The sequence below is a fragment of the Vulpes lagopus genome, chromosome 8 (genome assembly GCF_018345385.1).
Source record: "Vulpes lagopus strain Blue_001 chromosome 8, ASM1834538v1, whole genome shotgun sequence".
Lineage (NCBI taxonomy): Eukaryota > Metazoa > Chordata > Mammalia > Carnivora > Canidae > Vulpes > Vulpes lagopus.
Window position 1 is genome coordinate 4,123,786 of NC_054831.1, and position 17,339 is coordinate 4,141,124.

Consider the following 17,339-nt stretch of genomic DNA (forward strand, 5'->3'; position numbering starts at 1 on the left):
CACTTTGATCTACTTTCCAATAACCCATATTCACAGTGAGGATTAGGATTGACCCAGTGGATGTGTGCAAGCCCTGGGCTCTGTTTGCTCCTAAGATTCTGGGAAACTTCTACCACCACCCCCGACCCTTGTTAGAAGCCCATCCTGTTTCTGTGGCAAACTGTCCTTGGATTTTGAACCTTTGCCTCTTATACGGTGCGAAGTCCTAAAAAATGGCAAGCCCTAGTGATCTGTTCCCAGCTCTGGGCAGGTCCTGTGGGCGGTAGGGGCTGTTCTCTACTCCCAATAGTTTCATCTCCCCTGGATTTCCCCAGGTGGCTTCCTTCTGTGCCCACCTTCCCATCTCACTTTGCAGATTCATGTCTTCTTTGTATCAAAAATGATTCGTGAGAAATCTTGGTATTTTCTCTCCTTGGTTTCCTTCCCTAGCAGAGATTTTGGAGGAACAGGGGTGGGATTCGGATGCCATTCTCCGCTTCTATTTCACCGAGTGCCATTTTTTGAAGTTTACGGTCACAAGGTCCTACTCGATTTTTTTGTTGTTGTTGTTTCCTTGCTCCTTTCTCTTGTTATTGTTGTGGCTGCTGATTTTTGCTGTTCTTTTGTCCATTTCATTAGTAATTGTGGGAGAGAGGCTCTGTGACCCATCACGCCGTCATTTTCATGCTCATGTCTCTTCTCCGTGCTCTTGCAACTGCATGGGTTCTGAATATATTCCTGTAGGAATCGCACGTCAAAAAAATTTTTTGTGTGTGTGCAAAAACAATAAAACTGCAAATGCATCTCAATCATTACTAAAGATGAAGAAAGGAGGGCAGTGAAAGCAGACACTCACAGCAGCTTGCTAATAAGGAACTTCCGCATAGCGTCTTCCATTTACAGCACACTAGCTCCTTATCTCACTTCCATTTCGCCCCAGAAGGCGCCCTGCATCCCCAGAACCTAAGTCTGCGCTTGGGCGGGAGAAGTCCCGGCAAGTCCGACTGTTGTGTCATTTTACAGATGGGAACACTGAGGCTACAAGCATCAAGGCCCACATGGGAAGGCGGATGAAAAGGGGGCAAACGGGGACGCGGGAGGACGGCGCGGGGGGACGAGGCGCCGGCGGAAGGGACCGGGGCTGGGCCCCGGGGCTGGTCCGCGGGCAGGTGGGCTCCTCCGCATCCCGGTCCCTCGCTGGCGCTGGACCAGCATCCCGCAGGCGCCGCGCCGTGGTTGCCATGGGAACCAGGCCGCCGCGCAGGCGCGCGGAGCTCGGGGGCGGGGTGGCCGGCACTGCGCAGGCGCGGCGTCCCGGTTGCTAGGTTCCGCGACGCGGCCCGCTGAGCCCGAGCCTCGGGTGGCGGAGGGAACGTTCGAGCCCGCCTGGCCGAGCCTGCGCGCGCCTGCCGGCTCTCGCCTTGTCCTGCCCAGAGTGACAGGCTAGCCCCGTCCCCCTCCTCCTTCTGGACGCCCCCGGTGGCGTCCCGACGCCTGCAGCCGGCCGCCCGTCAGCGGGAGACGGAGGAGCTTCCAGGCGGGCGAGGGAAAGAGGGAAATAGCCATGTCGAACGCGTAAGTGACGGGCGGCCGGCTTATGGCCTGGGCGGCTTCGCGGAGGAAGGGCGGCCTGCCCCGCTTCTTGTCCTGCTCTCCTCCCCCCTCCCCTCCTTCTTTTTACATTGCAGCAAAGAAAACTGGGGCCCGGAATAGAGTATCAGCCTCCTGGGGACCTGGAGCGCGTTCGCCCAGGCCTCCCTCCGCCCCGTCACTGCCTCCCCCCACCCCACCCCGGGGGTGAGCTCCCGCAGGCCCGTGGCGGTGCCCTCGCTGCCGTCTTTTTGGAAAAGCAGCATCTCCAGCACGCTCAGCCCTCGCCTGCCCTTTAGTCCCTCGTGCGCAGCGGCACAGGGGCTGCTCTGTGGGAACTCCCAGGTGCCCTGTGAGGTCGAGAAGGAGCTGCAGGACGCCCCCTTGCACCATGTCGCTTTCCACCAGGGAACCCCCATCGGGTGGCGGGGGTACAGGAAGGAGCGTGCCCCAGGCTCTGTGCTGTCCTCATCGTGCCCATTGCACACGTGTGGTGGGGCTGATCTGTGGGGGCTGAGGGTTAGAAATAGGGCAGGACACCTGAGCTTCACAGCACCCCTCTACACAGGACCTGTTACACTGTTATTCCCATTTCACAGCTGGGGAAACGACACAGAGAGGCTAAGTAGTTCACACCCAGCCAGCACATGGGCCGACCAGGCACCGCAGCTCCAGCCTGCAGCCAGGCTATTAACTAACCGCAGGTTTAGGCGACAAAGTAAGAGCAGAGAGGCCGGGGCACCTGGGGGGCTCAGCGATTGAGGGTCCGCCTTCCACCCAGGGCATGACCCCGGGGTCCTGGGATCAAGTCCCACATCGGGCTCCCTGCAGGGAGCCTGCTTCTTCCTCTCCCTGTGTCTCTCATGAATAAATTTTTTTAAAAAAAAGCAGAGGTCAAGGCCTTGCTGAGATTTTGCATGTGGGGACGATCCCTCGGGAGCTCGGTTTTGGACGTGTTGAGTTTGAAGTGCCCGTCGGAGATCAAGTAGGCACTTGAGTATTCGAGCGTTGAGTTCAGGAGAGAGGTCTACGTATGAAGTATAGACTCGACAGGTGTTGGTATGCAGATTGGCTTTATTGACACGGAGTGAGCGTAGACAGAAAAAGGGTCCACGGATGAAGGCTGGTGTCATCCGGTGGTAAGAGACTGGGGCGCAGGCACCAGCAAGGGGATGAAGGTGTGACCAGTGAGGAGGAAGCGAAAGCGCGGTGTCCTGGAAGCCAGGTGAACAGGAAGTAGTGTTTCTGGGCGGGGGGGGGGGTGAAGGATTCAAATGCTGCCCAGACGAGTCAGAAGAGAACCGAACTGAGCCATGCATTGAGCAACATGGGGCCCTAGGGTGCCCTTGACCCTTGTGGGGGATGGGGTGGGAAGGTTGCTGAGAGTGGGAGGGGACATTTGGAGAGACCCTGTAGACCGGGAGCATGGCCAGCTTTTTAAAGGGGTTTTGCTGTAGCTGGTGTGGGGAAGCGGGGCCAGGAGACAGATAGGAGGCAGTGACATGTAACCCTGCTAAAGGGCAGGCCTCGGAATGGACCGGGAGTCAAAGAAATGGGATAGTGTAGAGGAGGGGGGGGGACTGGGGTGATGTTGCTGGTGGGGGCATGAGCCCCAGCCGGCAGCTCCAGGTCTTGGCTTCTAGGGAGGAACTGAGTTGTTTATCACAGGGGAGTGAGGAGGGTAGAGTCTGTCGTAAATGCTCTTCATGGGGTAGACACCCCGTGGGAGCCTGGAAAGATGCTATAGGAGGAGACGGTGGTGACGCTGAGGGGCGGTGGTGATGCCACCCGGTGAAATGGGGTTCAGAACTAGGGGGTGGGGTGGGGAGAATGATCTGGAAGTGGCAGTGAGGAGCAGGGACCTTGACCCTCCAGCCCCGCAGTCGTCGGAAGAGTCTGGTGGAAAGGGAGCCTCTCCTGTGAGGGCTGCACGGGAGGACAGCCGGGCCTCCCTTAGGCAAGAAGGCCAAGGGAATATTCCAGAAAGAGGACAAACAGCTGCATAGTATTGGGAGAATCTGGAGATTTATCCTGTATAAAGTATCTTGGGAAGAATTCCCACTTTGCGAGATTTAGATATTTTTCATCGAAGCCCATGATGTCTGAACAGTCCGGTCTTCCGCTCCCTCACCCACCCAGCCACAGAAAATCTGCCAAGCTATGGAAATCGCAGGCTGGCCGTGGTCAGCTGTCACGTTCAGTGTTCTCCACCCACGGTCCTCCTGACTTCAAACTCTGAAACGTTTCTTGGTCATACGCCCAAGTCTGAAACCAATCACGCACTTCAAAAAAAAAAATTATAAGTAACCTCATGGATAAAATACCACCTTCTCTTTGCAAGGTGCACTTGCGATCCCCAGAACACTTGCACATCCGTGATCCCAGCCCGCAGTCATGCCTCGGGGTGTCAGAGAGGTGCCGTTAGCCAGATTTGCCCCTTGTGGAAGTGAGGGCACAGGACGTTGTGGCCTGAGACCACCCACCCCAGGAGACGATGCTGATCCGAAACTTACAGCATCTTGCCTTTAAAACCCTCCTTGCGGGACCCCTGGGTGGCTCAGCGTTTGAGCGTCTGCCTTCGGCTCAGGGCATGACCCCGGGGTCCTAGGATCGAGTCCCGCATCGGGCTCCCTGCAGGGAGCCCGCTTCTCCCTCTGCCTGTGTCTCTGCCTCTCTTTCTCTGTGTCTCTCATGAATAAATGAATAAAATCTTTTTACAAAATTAAAAATTTCTTTAAAAATAAAATAAAACCCTCCTTGCTATGCCCAAGAAAAATAAAAATACGCACACAGGGATGTTCACCGTGGCCTCATTCCCAACAGCCGCAGAAACAGCCCCACGTCCATCAGCTGGAGCGTGGACAGCAGGCTGCGGTGTGGACATGCCGGGAACATACTCGGCAGCCAGGAGAGGCACGTGTGCACTTTGGAAGGGTGTGCTGAGTGCAAGGAGCCAGAGCGCAAGGGCCACCTACTAAGTGGGTCCTTGGATGTGAAATGCCCGAGCTAGGCAAATAGAGTAGAAATGAGGTTAATGGTTGCCAGGGGCTGGGAGGAGGGGGCGGGGGACGGGGTGGCAGCTGGTGGTTACTAGCTGATGGGTGATGATGGGGGCTTGGCTGGCTCACACGGCTGCCTGATATTTCCCGTCACCCAGCCACCAGCCCCCCAGTGTCTCCAGCAGGGCCCTCTGGGACAGCGGCAGGTGCAGGAGGAAGAGGCCACCACCCAAATGTGGGACTTGGAAGGCTCGGGCCTCCGGGAGAATCGTGGCCCAGAGTTCCAGCCAGGGCTCCGCGGAGCCACGGCCCTGGAGGGGTTCCTGCCTTGACCCCGGGTGGAGGCCGAGATCGCGCTGAGCTGGGGCAGCAAGGCTTCCCCGGGCTGGGCCTGCCCCCAGGCCGCGTCCACGCATTCCTGAATTCTGGGCATGTTCCGTCCATCAGTTTGGGTGTTGTGGCCGCTGGCGGAAGCATCCTGTACCCAGCATCCCTCATCACGATGGGTGTGGGTCTTTGTGGGATTCAGCCTGCCCCGTCTGCACCCCACGAGGCAGCCTCCCTGGGGTCTTGCACAACCTTACTGCTTCCTGGCTTTGAAGTCTGATAAATGCCCCTGATTTATCACTACGGATCCCACCCCCACTTGTAGAAATCATGGCTATGATCGACATTAGTCCCAAATTCTCGGTAGTGTTACATCTGCATGTCAGTCTCAAGAGTCTGCTCGCTTTTTGTCCTGTCTTCCAGCCTCTGCCTGTTGTGATCCTCCTTGCAGCTAGCACTCTAGAATTTTCTTCAGTTACGTCTTGTGTGGCTCCCACCGTATCCATTCTTAGATATTTAATCAGTACGAGGAAGAAGGTTTCGTTTTTCCTATTTTTCTCTGTGACTTTTTTTTTCTTTGTGGCCTTTATCAATGTCTTGCAACTTTGCTGTACAGTTGACTTCTTATATCTTGTTGCTGATTTCCTTGGATTTTGCAACTGTGTCATTGACAACCATTTTCTGAATTCTTTTCTATTAATCCCTTTTTGTCTGCTTCCTCCTTTCTCATTGCCGTCTTTTAGATTTCTGGTGTGCCTCCGGAAAGTGTTTTTGGTCCATGGTGTTCAGCATTTTGAAGGGCTGACAGCGTCCGTCCTTTGGGGGTGTGTGGACGATATTCTTAATCAGGCCTATGCCATAAATTAAGTTCATTTTGAGCATTTTCTTGGCATCTGTGGAAATAACCTTCAGTTTGTGCTGTTCTGTTGCTGTATTTAGCTCAGCTTGTCTTTCTGCTGAATGCTCACAGATTCCTGGGGCGACCTCTTCCCCGGTCAGAGGGAACCACTCTTTTGATCCGGCTCAGTGTCCTGTTTGCCAAGTGGAATTTTCAGATCTGAGCTCTAAACAAAATTAGCCTGTAATTTTCTTCTGTAATGCTGTCCTGACAGGCTTAGGCCAGAAAACAAACCACATGGTTTTCTGTTTTATGTGAACATTGGTTGCACAGCTGGTGTCATTTGCCAGGTCAGGGGACACCTGGGTGTGCCCCGCCCCCCTCCTCCAAGTTCTCCAAGTCTGTGCTTCAGTGAACCAGGCACATACTCAGTTTCTCTCTCTCTCTCTCTCTCTCTCTCTCTCTCTCTTTAAGATTTTATTTACTTATTCATGAGACACACACAGAGAGAGGCCGAGACACAGGCAGAGGGAGAAGCAGGCTCCCTGCGGGGAGCCTGATGCGGGACTCAATCCCAGAACTCTGGGGTCACCCCTTGAGCTAAAGGCAGGTGCCTGACCACTGAGCCACCCTGCCGTCCCCCCACACTCAGCTCTGGGCACCCTTCCTGGCTTTACCTCTGCTGCTGGGCAGACACCTTGGTTTCAGCCTTTCCCAATCCTGTCCCGTTCGCCTGCTTTCTGAAGGCGCCGCCGGCCGAGTCACCACCGTGATGCCACCTGATGCTGGCACGAGCCAGAAGGTCCTGTGATGGGGTCGTCTCTGAGAGCCGCTTCGTCTGCGCCAGATGGCCTCTAAGGTCCCCCCTACAAACGTTCCCTCTGCCCAGAGTCATCTAGCAGCGTGCTCTTCGTTGGTAGTAGTTTTTAAAATATGTCCCAAGCTTGGAGACCCATGATGCTCGCAGCCCAGGAGCCACCCAAGGCAGTGCTCAGGATCCGAACCCAGCGGCCTTGGCGGAGAGGAGAAGTGTGTCTTCAACCGCAGATCTTTGCCCATCGTGACTGTGCCACATGATTCGTCACCCCATTTGCTCCACCCTGAGAACGGCGGGCCCCCAAGTGGCTCGGAGCGTGAGCCCTGGAGCCACCAGACTTCCGGGACACAGGGCAGCGTTGCTGTGTGTGAACGGCGGTGAGGGCAGCACCTGCCTCGCCGGGGGTTGGGGCCACATGAGCCGACAGCTGTCAAGTACTTAGGACGGTGACCGGCCTTACCTACTCGCAGCAGCTGCCACCACTGTCATCCAAACCCGAAAGGCTCTTCATGCACCAAGAGAAGCTTCTAACCCTTGGCCAAGGACATGAAAGTCTCTCGACTCTGTTCCAGGAACATAAAAATAAGAGATGAGAAAAAAAATTTTTTTTAATGTCTTATTTAAAAATTTATTTTTTAGCGGCACCCAGGTGGCTCAGCCGGTAAAGCATCAGACTCTGGATTTGGGCTCAGGTCATGATCTCAGGGTCCTGGTGTGGAGCCCCGGGTGGGGCTCTGAGCTCAGTGGGGAGTTGGCTTGTGCCCCTCTCCCTCTGCTCCTCCCCGTGCTCATGCACACACGTGCTTCCTCTCTCTCTGAAATAATTAATAAATCTTTTTAAAAAGTTTTTAATAGTTCTTTTAAGTTTATATTAATTGACCACACACTAATAATGCATTTATTATATTTAATAGTGTAATATCCCATTTTAAAATAAAATGAAAATATTTTAAATCGAAAAACTAAAGTTTTGGAATTTTTTTAACTCAAATTGAAAATCTCTACACCAGGAGCAGAGTGGGAGCACACAGCAGTGAGCAGGCCCATGCACAGGCATGGACACTGTGCTCTGGGATTGCTGCCCCTGGGGGACCTGGCTCCTGACTAGCCCAGAGGACTGCAGCTGGACCCCCACAAATCCCAGTGAGATCACCCTTCTCAGCAGGATGGAGGTGGAGCACAGGTGCCCACAGCCTGCCTGGGCCATGGTAAGATACCAGCTTCTCAGATGGAAGGCAAGCTAAGGAACCCATAGGCACCCAGTTTATATAAAGAACCCACATAGATTTACCCCAGAGATAAAGATGCAGTGAAACGCCGGGACACCTGCACCCCAATGTTCTTAGCAGCAATGTCCACAATAGCCAAACTGTGGAAGGAGCCTCGGTGTCCATCAAAAGATGAATGGATAAGGAAGATGTGGTCTATGTATACAATGGAATATTCCTCAGCCATTAGAAACCATGAATACCCACCATTTGCTTCAACGTGGATGGACCTGGAGGGTATTATGCTGAGTGAAGTAAGTCAATAGGAGAAGGACAAATATTATATGGTCTCATTCATTTGGGGAATATAAAAATTAGTGAAAGAGAATAAAGGGAAAGGAGAGAAAATTAGTCAAAATATCAGTGAGGGTGACAAAACATGAGAGACACCTAACTCAAAAAAAATAAAAAAATAATAATAAATAAAAAAATAAAAAATTTTAAAAAATTAAAAAAAAAAGAGAGACCCCTAACTCTGGGAAATGAACAAGGGGTAGTGGAAGGGGAGGTGTCGGAGGGGATTGGGGTGACTGGGTGATGGGCACTAAGGGAGACACTTGGCGGGATGAGCACTGGGTGTTATGCTATATGTTGGCAATAAAGAAAATTTAAAAAAAAAAAGATGTTTTGAAGATAATAAATAAAGAACTCCCATGAATTAATAGAAAAGCAATCCAATGTAAAAACAAGGAAAACAAATGGATAAACAGTCTGAGGAAGAGAACTTGCAAACAACCAACATGCAGGTGGGTATTCAATCCCACTTGCAACCAGACGAACGGACATGAAAACGTTGAGATCAAATTCCTCACCCATCATCCTGGCAGGAGTTATGATGATGTATTTTCTGGTGGTGGTGGTGGCGGTTCTTTCATTTTTGGTCAAGGTCGAGATGGTGGCACTGTGCTGAATGATGGTTCTGAGCTCGGAATCACATGCACTGGGTTCAGACACTAACCCCGCCTCTGAGGAGCAGGCTACCTCCCCCCACCTCAGTGAGAGTAACAGGAGCCCGGTTTGTGGAGCGTGGCAAGGACCTAGCACACTTAGCACAGGCCGCAGCGTGGGGTCGATTCCAGTAAGTGGTGCTTACAGTTTCTCAGAGGGAAGTGTGGAGCATGAGTGAGGAAGGACAGGTCATGGGACCAGAGCAGAGGACCTAGAGGGGACGCCCGGTAATGACCTTGGGAAGGTCAATGAGGGACTTCCAGTGAAACAGGGTGCATTGAATGAGCATCGTTATTTCCCGCTCTTCCTGAATCACCTCCAAAATAGGCTCTTCCTGAATCACCTCCAAAATAGGCAACAGAGGATGTCAAAGGCTATAAACACACAAGGGCCAAAGGGACATGAGAGCCTTTGACAGGAGATGCCATGAAAACAGAAGGAAGGAAAGCAGATAAGATGAGGGGGACGAGGCAGGCCAGAAGACGTGGGACCCCTGGGCCAGCAGAGGGGCAGCGAGGATAAAGCCCACCTTCCAGCAGAACCCTGGGAGAGGGGGGCAAGGTCCGGTCCTTCTGAGGTGGGGCTTGAAGGTGGTAGGTCTGCCTAAGGGGCATTTCGACCCCAGAGAGCAGGTGCCCAGCTGCCCCCATGCCAGCAGGCAGCCCGGGTCCAGGGATGCCACACACAGGTGAGGGTGGGGTTGGGAGGCCAGGCTGACAGTGAAGAGGACACGAGAGCCCTCCCTCCCCTTGACCCACTGGCTGCATCCAGGCAGAGACTGAGCCCCCCTGACCAGCACAGGATAGACCTAATGGGCTGTGGGCTCCCCCCTCATCCCAGGGAAGCAGCCAGGATCCTACCCACCCACTTCCCTCCCCCGGGAGAGTTAATAAGCCTCTTCCCAGACACACTGAACTTTCCAGTAGCTTTTCATCTGGTTCTTGGATATAAAGAGAGCCAAAAAATCACCCAAAATGTCAACACCACCAAAGAAGTCTGCCTTGGATGTATTGCTCAGGGTCTGGGCAGGAAAGGGATGACAGGCTCAGCAGGACGGTTAATAGAGGGACCGGCCGAAGGGACGTGCACAGGGTTCCATCGAGGAACCAACGAGGGGTGGCCTGGCGTCCCGGGGCTGGCAAAGCAGAGCGGCCACCACCCTGAGCACTCCCAGCCGGGTGCTCACCAGGGACGCCGTGGGAGAGGACACCCCTGCATCTCACTCTCCTCCGACTCGACCGAGGGCACGGACCGCTCATGCGGACCCGGGGGCCGGGCTCCAGGGCCAGCCGTGCCTCGCCTCTCATGCCCCGCGCCGTGGTTCTCAGGTTCATCGTCGCTGCGTAGAGCTGTGAGCCCTTCACCCTCCCCACTCTGGGGCTAGTCCACACCGCGGTGCGGTTATTTGTTCTTTTACTCCTAAACAATCACACTGTTTCCCTGTTTGGGCTATTATAGAAAATGCTCTTATGTTGATTCTTGATAGAGATTTCTAAGAGTTTCTCTGGGGTATGGTTGTTCGTTCACAGGGTCGGCCCGTGTCTGACTTTACAAGGTAAGCGCAGAATCACGTTCCAACGTGGTGTTGCTCTATCCCATGCCCCACCAGCTGTGTGTATGGACAGGTCGGTGGAATATTCTGGGTCACAGCTTCTTCATCTCTGAAATGGGTACAATCAGGCTGGTCTTACGGGTACGGTGAGGACTCACTTTTGTCATTTAGGTGAAAGGTGTTTTTCAAGCTACGTATTTGATAACGAGAGCAGTAGTCTTGTGCAAAAAGCACACGCAGCTCAAAACAAGACGTAAATGGTCTGAAGGGAACTACATGCCGTGTTCTCGGTTCACACTTGATGCTGTGTCATGGCAGCTATTCCAGCCGCGCATTTTGTATGGCTCACAAAGGAATTTATGCTTATTTTCTGTCTCCCCCCCCCCCCAGAATGTATAATAAGATGTGGCATCAGACCCAAGAAGCCCTCAATTCTTTGCTTGATAAAGAGTCCCAGAACATGATGGAATCACAAAGAAATCAAGTTTTCATCTTCCAAATGCTGGCCACCTTCTACATAAAATATGTGCAGATCTTCAGAAACCTGGAGGATGTCTATGACCAGATTGTCCACCCGCAGAAGCGAATACTGATCCGAAAAATCCTGGATGGAGTGATGGGTCGCGTCCTGGAACTGAAGAATGAAATGGTTGAATTGGAATTAACTGAGTTTCACTATTTTGATGACATCCTACAGGATCTAAAGTTGGCTCCTGTAAGTACTCAACTTCTTCTCTTCTCAGTTTCTAGTTGTTTTTAAATAAGCTGTGGAGGCCTGTGGTCAATTTCCTACTGACTTTCTAGACGTAGTTGCCAGTTGTTGGATGAAAAGTTGAAGCATTGCCCTTAGTTGGACCATGCGGCCATGGACAAGCATTGGGTTCCTGTAGTTTTGGGCATAGACACAGCTTCACACAGTCCTTGGGTCCATCGGACACTGAAGATGTTGTCTTCCTTGTCACCATGGTATCTGCCCAGGGCTGTTGGCTGGAGCAGGCCAACTCTTTGATAAATACCCTGTGACACAGTCCCTCCCGAGTCCCAGTCCCAGTGCCCACTCTTCTGCTTCCAAAGGAGATCTCCCTCTGGACTGTGTTTCCCATCATCTTCCTCAGGATGAGCAGTCTATTGGTTGCCAGTTCCTTATTCCCAGGTGGATGCATCTCCTCCTCTGCTTTGGGTCTCTGGTGACTCAGGCGTTTTTGGCAATAGGCCTCTGAGACTCAGACAAGAAAGAAGGACATCCTGCCTCTCTCTGATGCCCTGGAGCTGTGAGCATTGTGCCCCACGGTTGCCCTGGAGCTGTGAGCATTGTGCCCCCCGACCTTCACTGCCAGACACCCAGAGTCTCTTCTGATGCTCTGTCTGGCCGAGTCTGCCAGCGGCCAGTGGACAGCTCACTTCAGTGTCACAGTCCTATGAGCCCCGTCTTCATTCTGAAAAGAACATTTCCCTAAAATAAGATTAAAAGGAGACAGTGTTCAATTTTCTACCTGGCATTTTAATGCTTCTTCTTTTGAACATATTCAAGATTCTATAAAGGTTATGTTTCTTTCTGGAATAGACTTTCCTAGCGTTATTATTGCACTTTGTTAGAATGGACTATAAAGAATAGCTAAAATGATTGCAAATGTTGACAATCACTCTGGAACTTTTATGTTTATTGCATTCAGTTATAAGAGCGCGGATTAAAGCACCAGATTTTTTTCGGTCAGGTGTACTTTACTCACCCATGTGAGTATATCGAGAACAACTGAGGATAAACATGAAATAAACAGTCATTAAATCATATCCCTAAGTTGAATTAATAAAGCAATATTAAGTGTGTTAATTTAATTCAAAAAATATTAAATAAGATTCTTGAAGTTGAAGAAGACATTTATGAAATTTGTGTCGTGGGCTCCTTCAGATTTTCTTTTTTTTCTTTTTTTCTTTTTAAAGACTTTATTTATTTATTTATGATAGACATAGAGAGCGAGAGAGAGAGAGAGGTAGAGACACAGGAGGAGGGAGAAGCCATGCCAGGAGACTGATGTGGGACTCGATCCTGAGACTCCAGGATCACACCCTGGGCCAAAGGCAGGCGCCAAACCACTGAGCCACCCAGGGATCCCCTCCTTCAGATTTTCTGGTTCACCTAGATCATCCTTTCAGAGCCCATGAGTACTGAAATGGGTGACAAATGAGTGACAATGTCCAAGAAGCCTTCCTGCTGGAAGACTCTCAGCTGTGTTTTCCACCAGTTCTGGAGCATGCACCCTGAGCCACGTGATGACACCTGGGTCCAGGTGGTTAGGGGGTGTGTCCAACAGCAGCAGCGTGGACTCCTGGGCAGTGCCGGGCCAGGGAGACACACATGTACCAGCCCTGGGAGCTTCTGCAGGGCTCAGTTCTGCGCTTGAGGGTGGAAGCCTGACCAACCACCACCCCTGGGTCTGGGCTTCTGTGGCCACCACCCACACAGCGCACAGCTCCCTTCTGTTTTGTTGGGCTGGGACCCAGCTATCTGTACAGTATGACCCGCAGTCTGACCACAGCTCGTCAGTCCAAGGATGGTCCTGATGCTGCAACCAGGCGATCCTTTCCCAAGAGATTCTGAAACCAAGACAGGGAGGCGAGTGTCTGTCTTGAAGTCTCAACTACAGTCTCCCAAATTTGTAAGTAGTTGGAGCCTTAGCTCTCAGATGCCCAGAAGAATGAAGAAAGCTGCTCTTCAGAGTGAAAGAGGGAGAGAATGAGAGGGAGAGAGAAAGAGAGAGGCACGGAAGAGAGAGGACAAAACAGATTCACCAAGAGGAGGAGTAAATGGCGGCGTCCTGAAGGCATCTTCATCCCTGGACACATCCTTGCTGATGACAGACTCTCTGCTGTGTTCCTGCCCCAGATCCACAAAGCCATAAGTCTGTCCATCGTGTCCCCTCAGCTACACTAATCAGAAGAGCGTTTCTGCCGCCTGCCATGAAAGGAGCCTTCCTAATGTCGAGAGACGTGTAAGGGAGAGAGAGGGAGTTCCTCTGCGGGAACAAGTTTCCTTGATCCCACCCTGCAGAGGATGGGAAACCACCAGGTATCTGAGATGGACACAGAGTGTCAGGTGGATGGAGGCCTAGCAGCCGATACAGGTCTTCCTCTCTCTTCCATTCTCAACTGCTATATTTCCTCCCCCTCAAACTCTTAGCTAATGGACCAGATGGAGCCATGTCAATAAAAATGTCTTAAATGTTAGAAGAGCACATCATTTGAACACACTTATTAATAAATAAAATCTCAACATTAAAGTAGAATCATTCTCTTCTGACTGCCCTCCATCCGCAGGCCACACTCACTCCGTGGACCCTGGAAACTCACCTGAAAACTCCCATTAGTTTAAGAATTTTTGGTTTTTAAAAACAAATGCCACCTAGTACTGATACTGTCTCACCAAGTCCTAAAAAAGACGCTCCTTTATGGTTATAATGCTTCTTTAAGGGAAGGCCTGTTCAAAATCCCCTGGTCGGGAGAGAGGGTGTGGAGAGTCATGCAAAAATGGGAAGAAGGGGGATCCCTGGGTGGCGCAGCGGTTTGGCGCCTGCCTTTGGCCCAGGGCGCGATCCTGGAGACCCGGGATCGAATCCCACGTCGGGCTCCCGGTGCATGGAGCCTGCCTCTCCCTCTGCCTGTGTCTCTGCCTCTCTCTCTCTCTCTCTGTGACTATCATAAATAAATAAAAATTTTTAAAAAAATGGGAAGAAGGGGAGTTGACCCTGAAGACCAGAACCTTTTGCTTTGCTGGGCCAACTGGTCTACCAGAAGGCAGCCAGGAGTGTCTGAGAGTCTAGGACAGTGTTCCTCAATGGGGGTGGCCAAGGGCCCATCCCATATGCTTGAATAACACTTCTACACCCCCGATTGTTGACCTCGGGCTGATAAATAGTTGTGTGACCTCCACTAAGTGAAATATTGGTCATATGCATAAATGAAACATAGAAGTTTCTATTTATGGCATAAAAAGCAAGTTTCCTAATAAAGCAAATGAACTTTGCCAGTAATTTTTGTAATTTCAGGTAATTTAGGTAAAAATAAAAACAAATCATTAGGAAAAAAATGTGATCATTTACATGCAAATAATTAATGATGCTGATGATAAATTGTTATCAGGCTTAATTCAAAGATCTCTATGTCACAATACTTTGCTATCTTGCATTATTATTTTAGGTAGGCTGAGATTATTTTAGGTATTATATTTATTTAAAGACATTCATTAGGTTATTAGTCGATTGAGGATTAACTGATGTGAATTCTCAAGTTTTACTGAAATGATTAAAACAGGCCAAGGTGATGGTTTTTCCCCGTGATTTTGTGTTTCCTTAGCAGTAATGAATCCTCTTTATACCACTGGCCTCATCGCCTCTTAAATAAAGATGGGAAATGAAGCACATCTCTTTGACGTGCAATCCTTACTGTATATTGTAAATACATTTGAGTCCTGGAGTTGTGACAAAAATAACAATTGTGACAAAATTGTGCCTTTTTGCTTATTTTTTCTCCTCTCTAGCAACAATTAGATATTCCCATCCCCAAGTATTTTTTGAAGGAGAAATTGGAAGTAATCAAAGGAAGGGAGAAAATTCTTGCTCAAATATTAACCAGCACTGGATTAGATATACCCAAAAAGGTTTGTATATCATTTTAGTAAACATCATTCCATAATCTATTAAACCTTTCTCTGTGGCTCCTAATTGTGCAAGAGACAGATTATTTTCAGCAGGCAGAAACCAGCACCCACGCCTCCTGCTAGTCGGCATGTAAGAAGTTGCTTACCTTCTGGATGTATTTTTGATGCTTCGTGACCATTATTTTTCAAGAACTTAGACATCAAAACATAATGCTTTGTTGGTTGAGTCGGTATCTCCGAGACTGAGCAGATTTATCAGCTCAGATTCATTTTTCATCTCAGACACCTTGAAAGTCAGAAGCAGAATGTTTTCATGTGAAATAATTGTTAAGATAACATACTGGTCAGTCTTTTCCTTCCAGATTTTTCCATGTGGCACCACCATACCCAGCTTCTGGCGAGTCTGCTTATGCATTTCGGTGGCCCTCACTGCCTCCCGCATCTGTGCCTCACGTCCCCAGCTGGTCATTGCCCAAGCAGGGAGGCGGCAGCTGGCTGTCTAGGCTGGGATGATTCAGAGTAATTATCCATCAGTGACTCTGCTGAGGCCGCAGGTGCAGCCCCAGTGCCTGGGGAAGCCAGCACGTATGGGCTTCCTACAGATAGGGTATTGGCAGCCTGGGTCCTCGTGCCAAGAAGATTCCGGGAGCCACCAGAAGGGCAGTGGGGAGGGAGAGGACGTGCCCTGTCTGCCTGCCCCAGGAAGCAGGTAGGGTGCACGACTGTATGAGGTGGCTCTGTGCTATCTCCTGTGCACGGGCACACTCCATGCTGCAGGGAGGGCTTGCTCTTTTCCCTACAACCCAGCCTGTCGAAATGGTACTCACTTAGCAGAGCCCGACTTGATGCAGCATCCCTTAGGAAACCTGTCCTGACCCAGTAACTCAAGAGGGCCTCTCCCTCCTCCGCCTCTCCCCTCACTGACCAGCCCTCCCTCTGCATTGCATTCCTGGAAGTCGGTCTGGGGCTATTTCGGGGACGGAGGGTCATCTAGCCATCCTGGCACCTCTTGGTGTCCTCAGTTCATGCATCACACAGAAGGAAGCACTCAGCACTTCATCCAGCTCCCCCCAAGGAATCCCCTGGAGCAAAGCATTGATGAGCAGTAGAGAATTCACGGCAGATTTTATGGGGGAAACGGAGGAGGGAGGTGACGTTGTACACACTACAGTCAAACCCCCAAAATTCCTCTTTGCTGCTTCTCCTTTCTGGTGTCCCTCTCCGCTTGTGCAGAGTTAGCAGCAGGAAGCTTGCTTTCTCAGCAGCCAGCCCTAGCCGGCTCCGCTAGGTAGAGAGCCTCCCGCCCCTATCTCAGCCTCTATTTCTGATAGGCCTAACGTCAGCAAAATGCTGGGCTCTGGACAACCGCCCTCGACTTCTGGGTGACCTTCCCATGCCCTTCAGTGCCTCATGAGACCCCACTTTCACCTTAAGCTGCTTATTTCTTGATGATATATACAGCATATGCCCCAAAAAAGAATTTTGAGATGCGATTATTACCATCCAGTCCTACATCTTTAATGCTTAGTATTTACTCTAAGGCCTTCCATAAATTTCAAAAATCTTTGTCTTTTTGAGTAGACCTCTCAAACCCTCCAAGGTGCTCGGTAAGGGCTGTAATGATTTTCAGAGCGACAATATAAAATCTAGAAGGAAGTAAGTACGATAATAACTAGTGTTTGCAGGACACCTGCCATGTGCTTGAGCGCTTGTACGTACCTTGTCTGATCCAAGGCCAACATGATACCCACTGCACTCTAACACGCCGAGGGCGTTATTGGAGATGTGCGCTCACAGCATATCCAAGGTGACAAGATCCCACGGAAAGCCAAAGTCTGAGGAATCGTTGCATGAAAGAGGGAGCTCCTAGTGATGGTGGATGCACCACGGGGATGAGGGTCAGTCTTGGTTCAAGCTGGCTCCACCCCTTACTGACCGGGGGAACTCGTGGTGACTCTGTCTCTTGTGCCAGGCACAGTCTTCTTCTGAACTCTTGGCTGGTCACAGGAATACCTGCCTTGGAGGTTGCTTTGTGAATTTGCCAAGATTATCTACGAAAAGCATCTGGCTTCTGTAGGGTCTCGGTAAATGCCCCTTGCCTTTCCCTGGTCCTTCCTGTGCACTGTCCCCCCTACCACCACCCCGGGGCCATTACAGAGGAGACATCATCCTGAGAATCAGGGACCCTGGTGATGAACTGGAGCACCCCGCACTCGGGATCTCAGTGTCGGACATCATGTCCTGATAAGGACATCAGCCCGTGACTTTCTGATTCCAGAGGCCTCTCACTTCTGTCTCTGTCCCTGCATGAGGCTCCACCGAGCCAGGCCCTGTGCCCAGCTTCTCCCTCGCCCTGGGGACAACAGA

General features: G+C 51.1%; 1 protein-coding gene across 1 annotated transcript in view; it reads left to right on the top strand.

Moving 5' to 3' along the window:
• Nucleotides 1-1,300: 1,300 nt before the first annotated feature.
• The window catches only part of IQCA1 (IQ motif containing with AAA domain 1), a 144,073-nt gene continuing 128,034 nt past the window's right edge, over nt 1,301-17,339 (top strand). Inside the window, exons 1-3 of the mRNA XM_041767589.1 lie at nt 1,301-1,554; nt 10,709-11,033; nt 14,853-14,972. Coding sequence (XP_041623523.1) covers nt 1,544-1,554; nt 10,709-11,033; nt 14,853-14,972 — 456 coding nt within the window. The 5' untranslated portion in view covers nt 1,301-1,543. The remainder of the gene's footprint in view (nt 1,555-10,708; nt 11,034-14,852; nt 14,973-17,339) is intronic.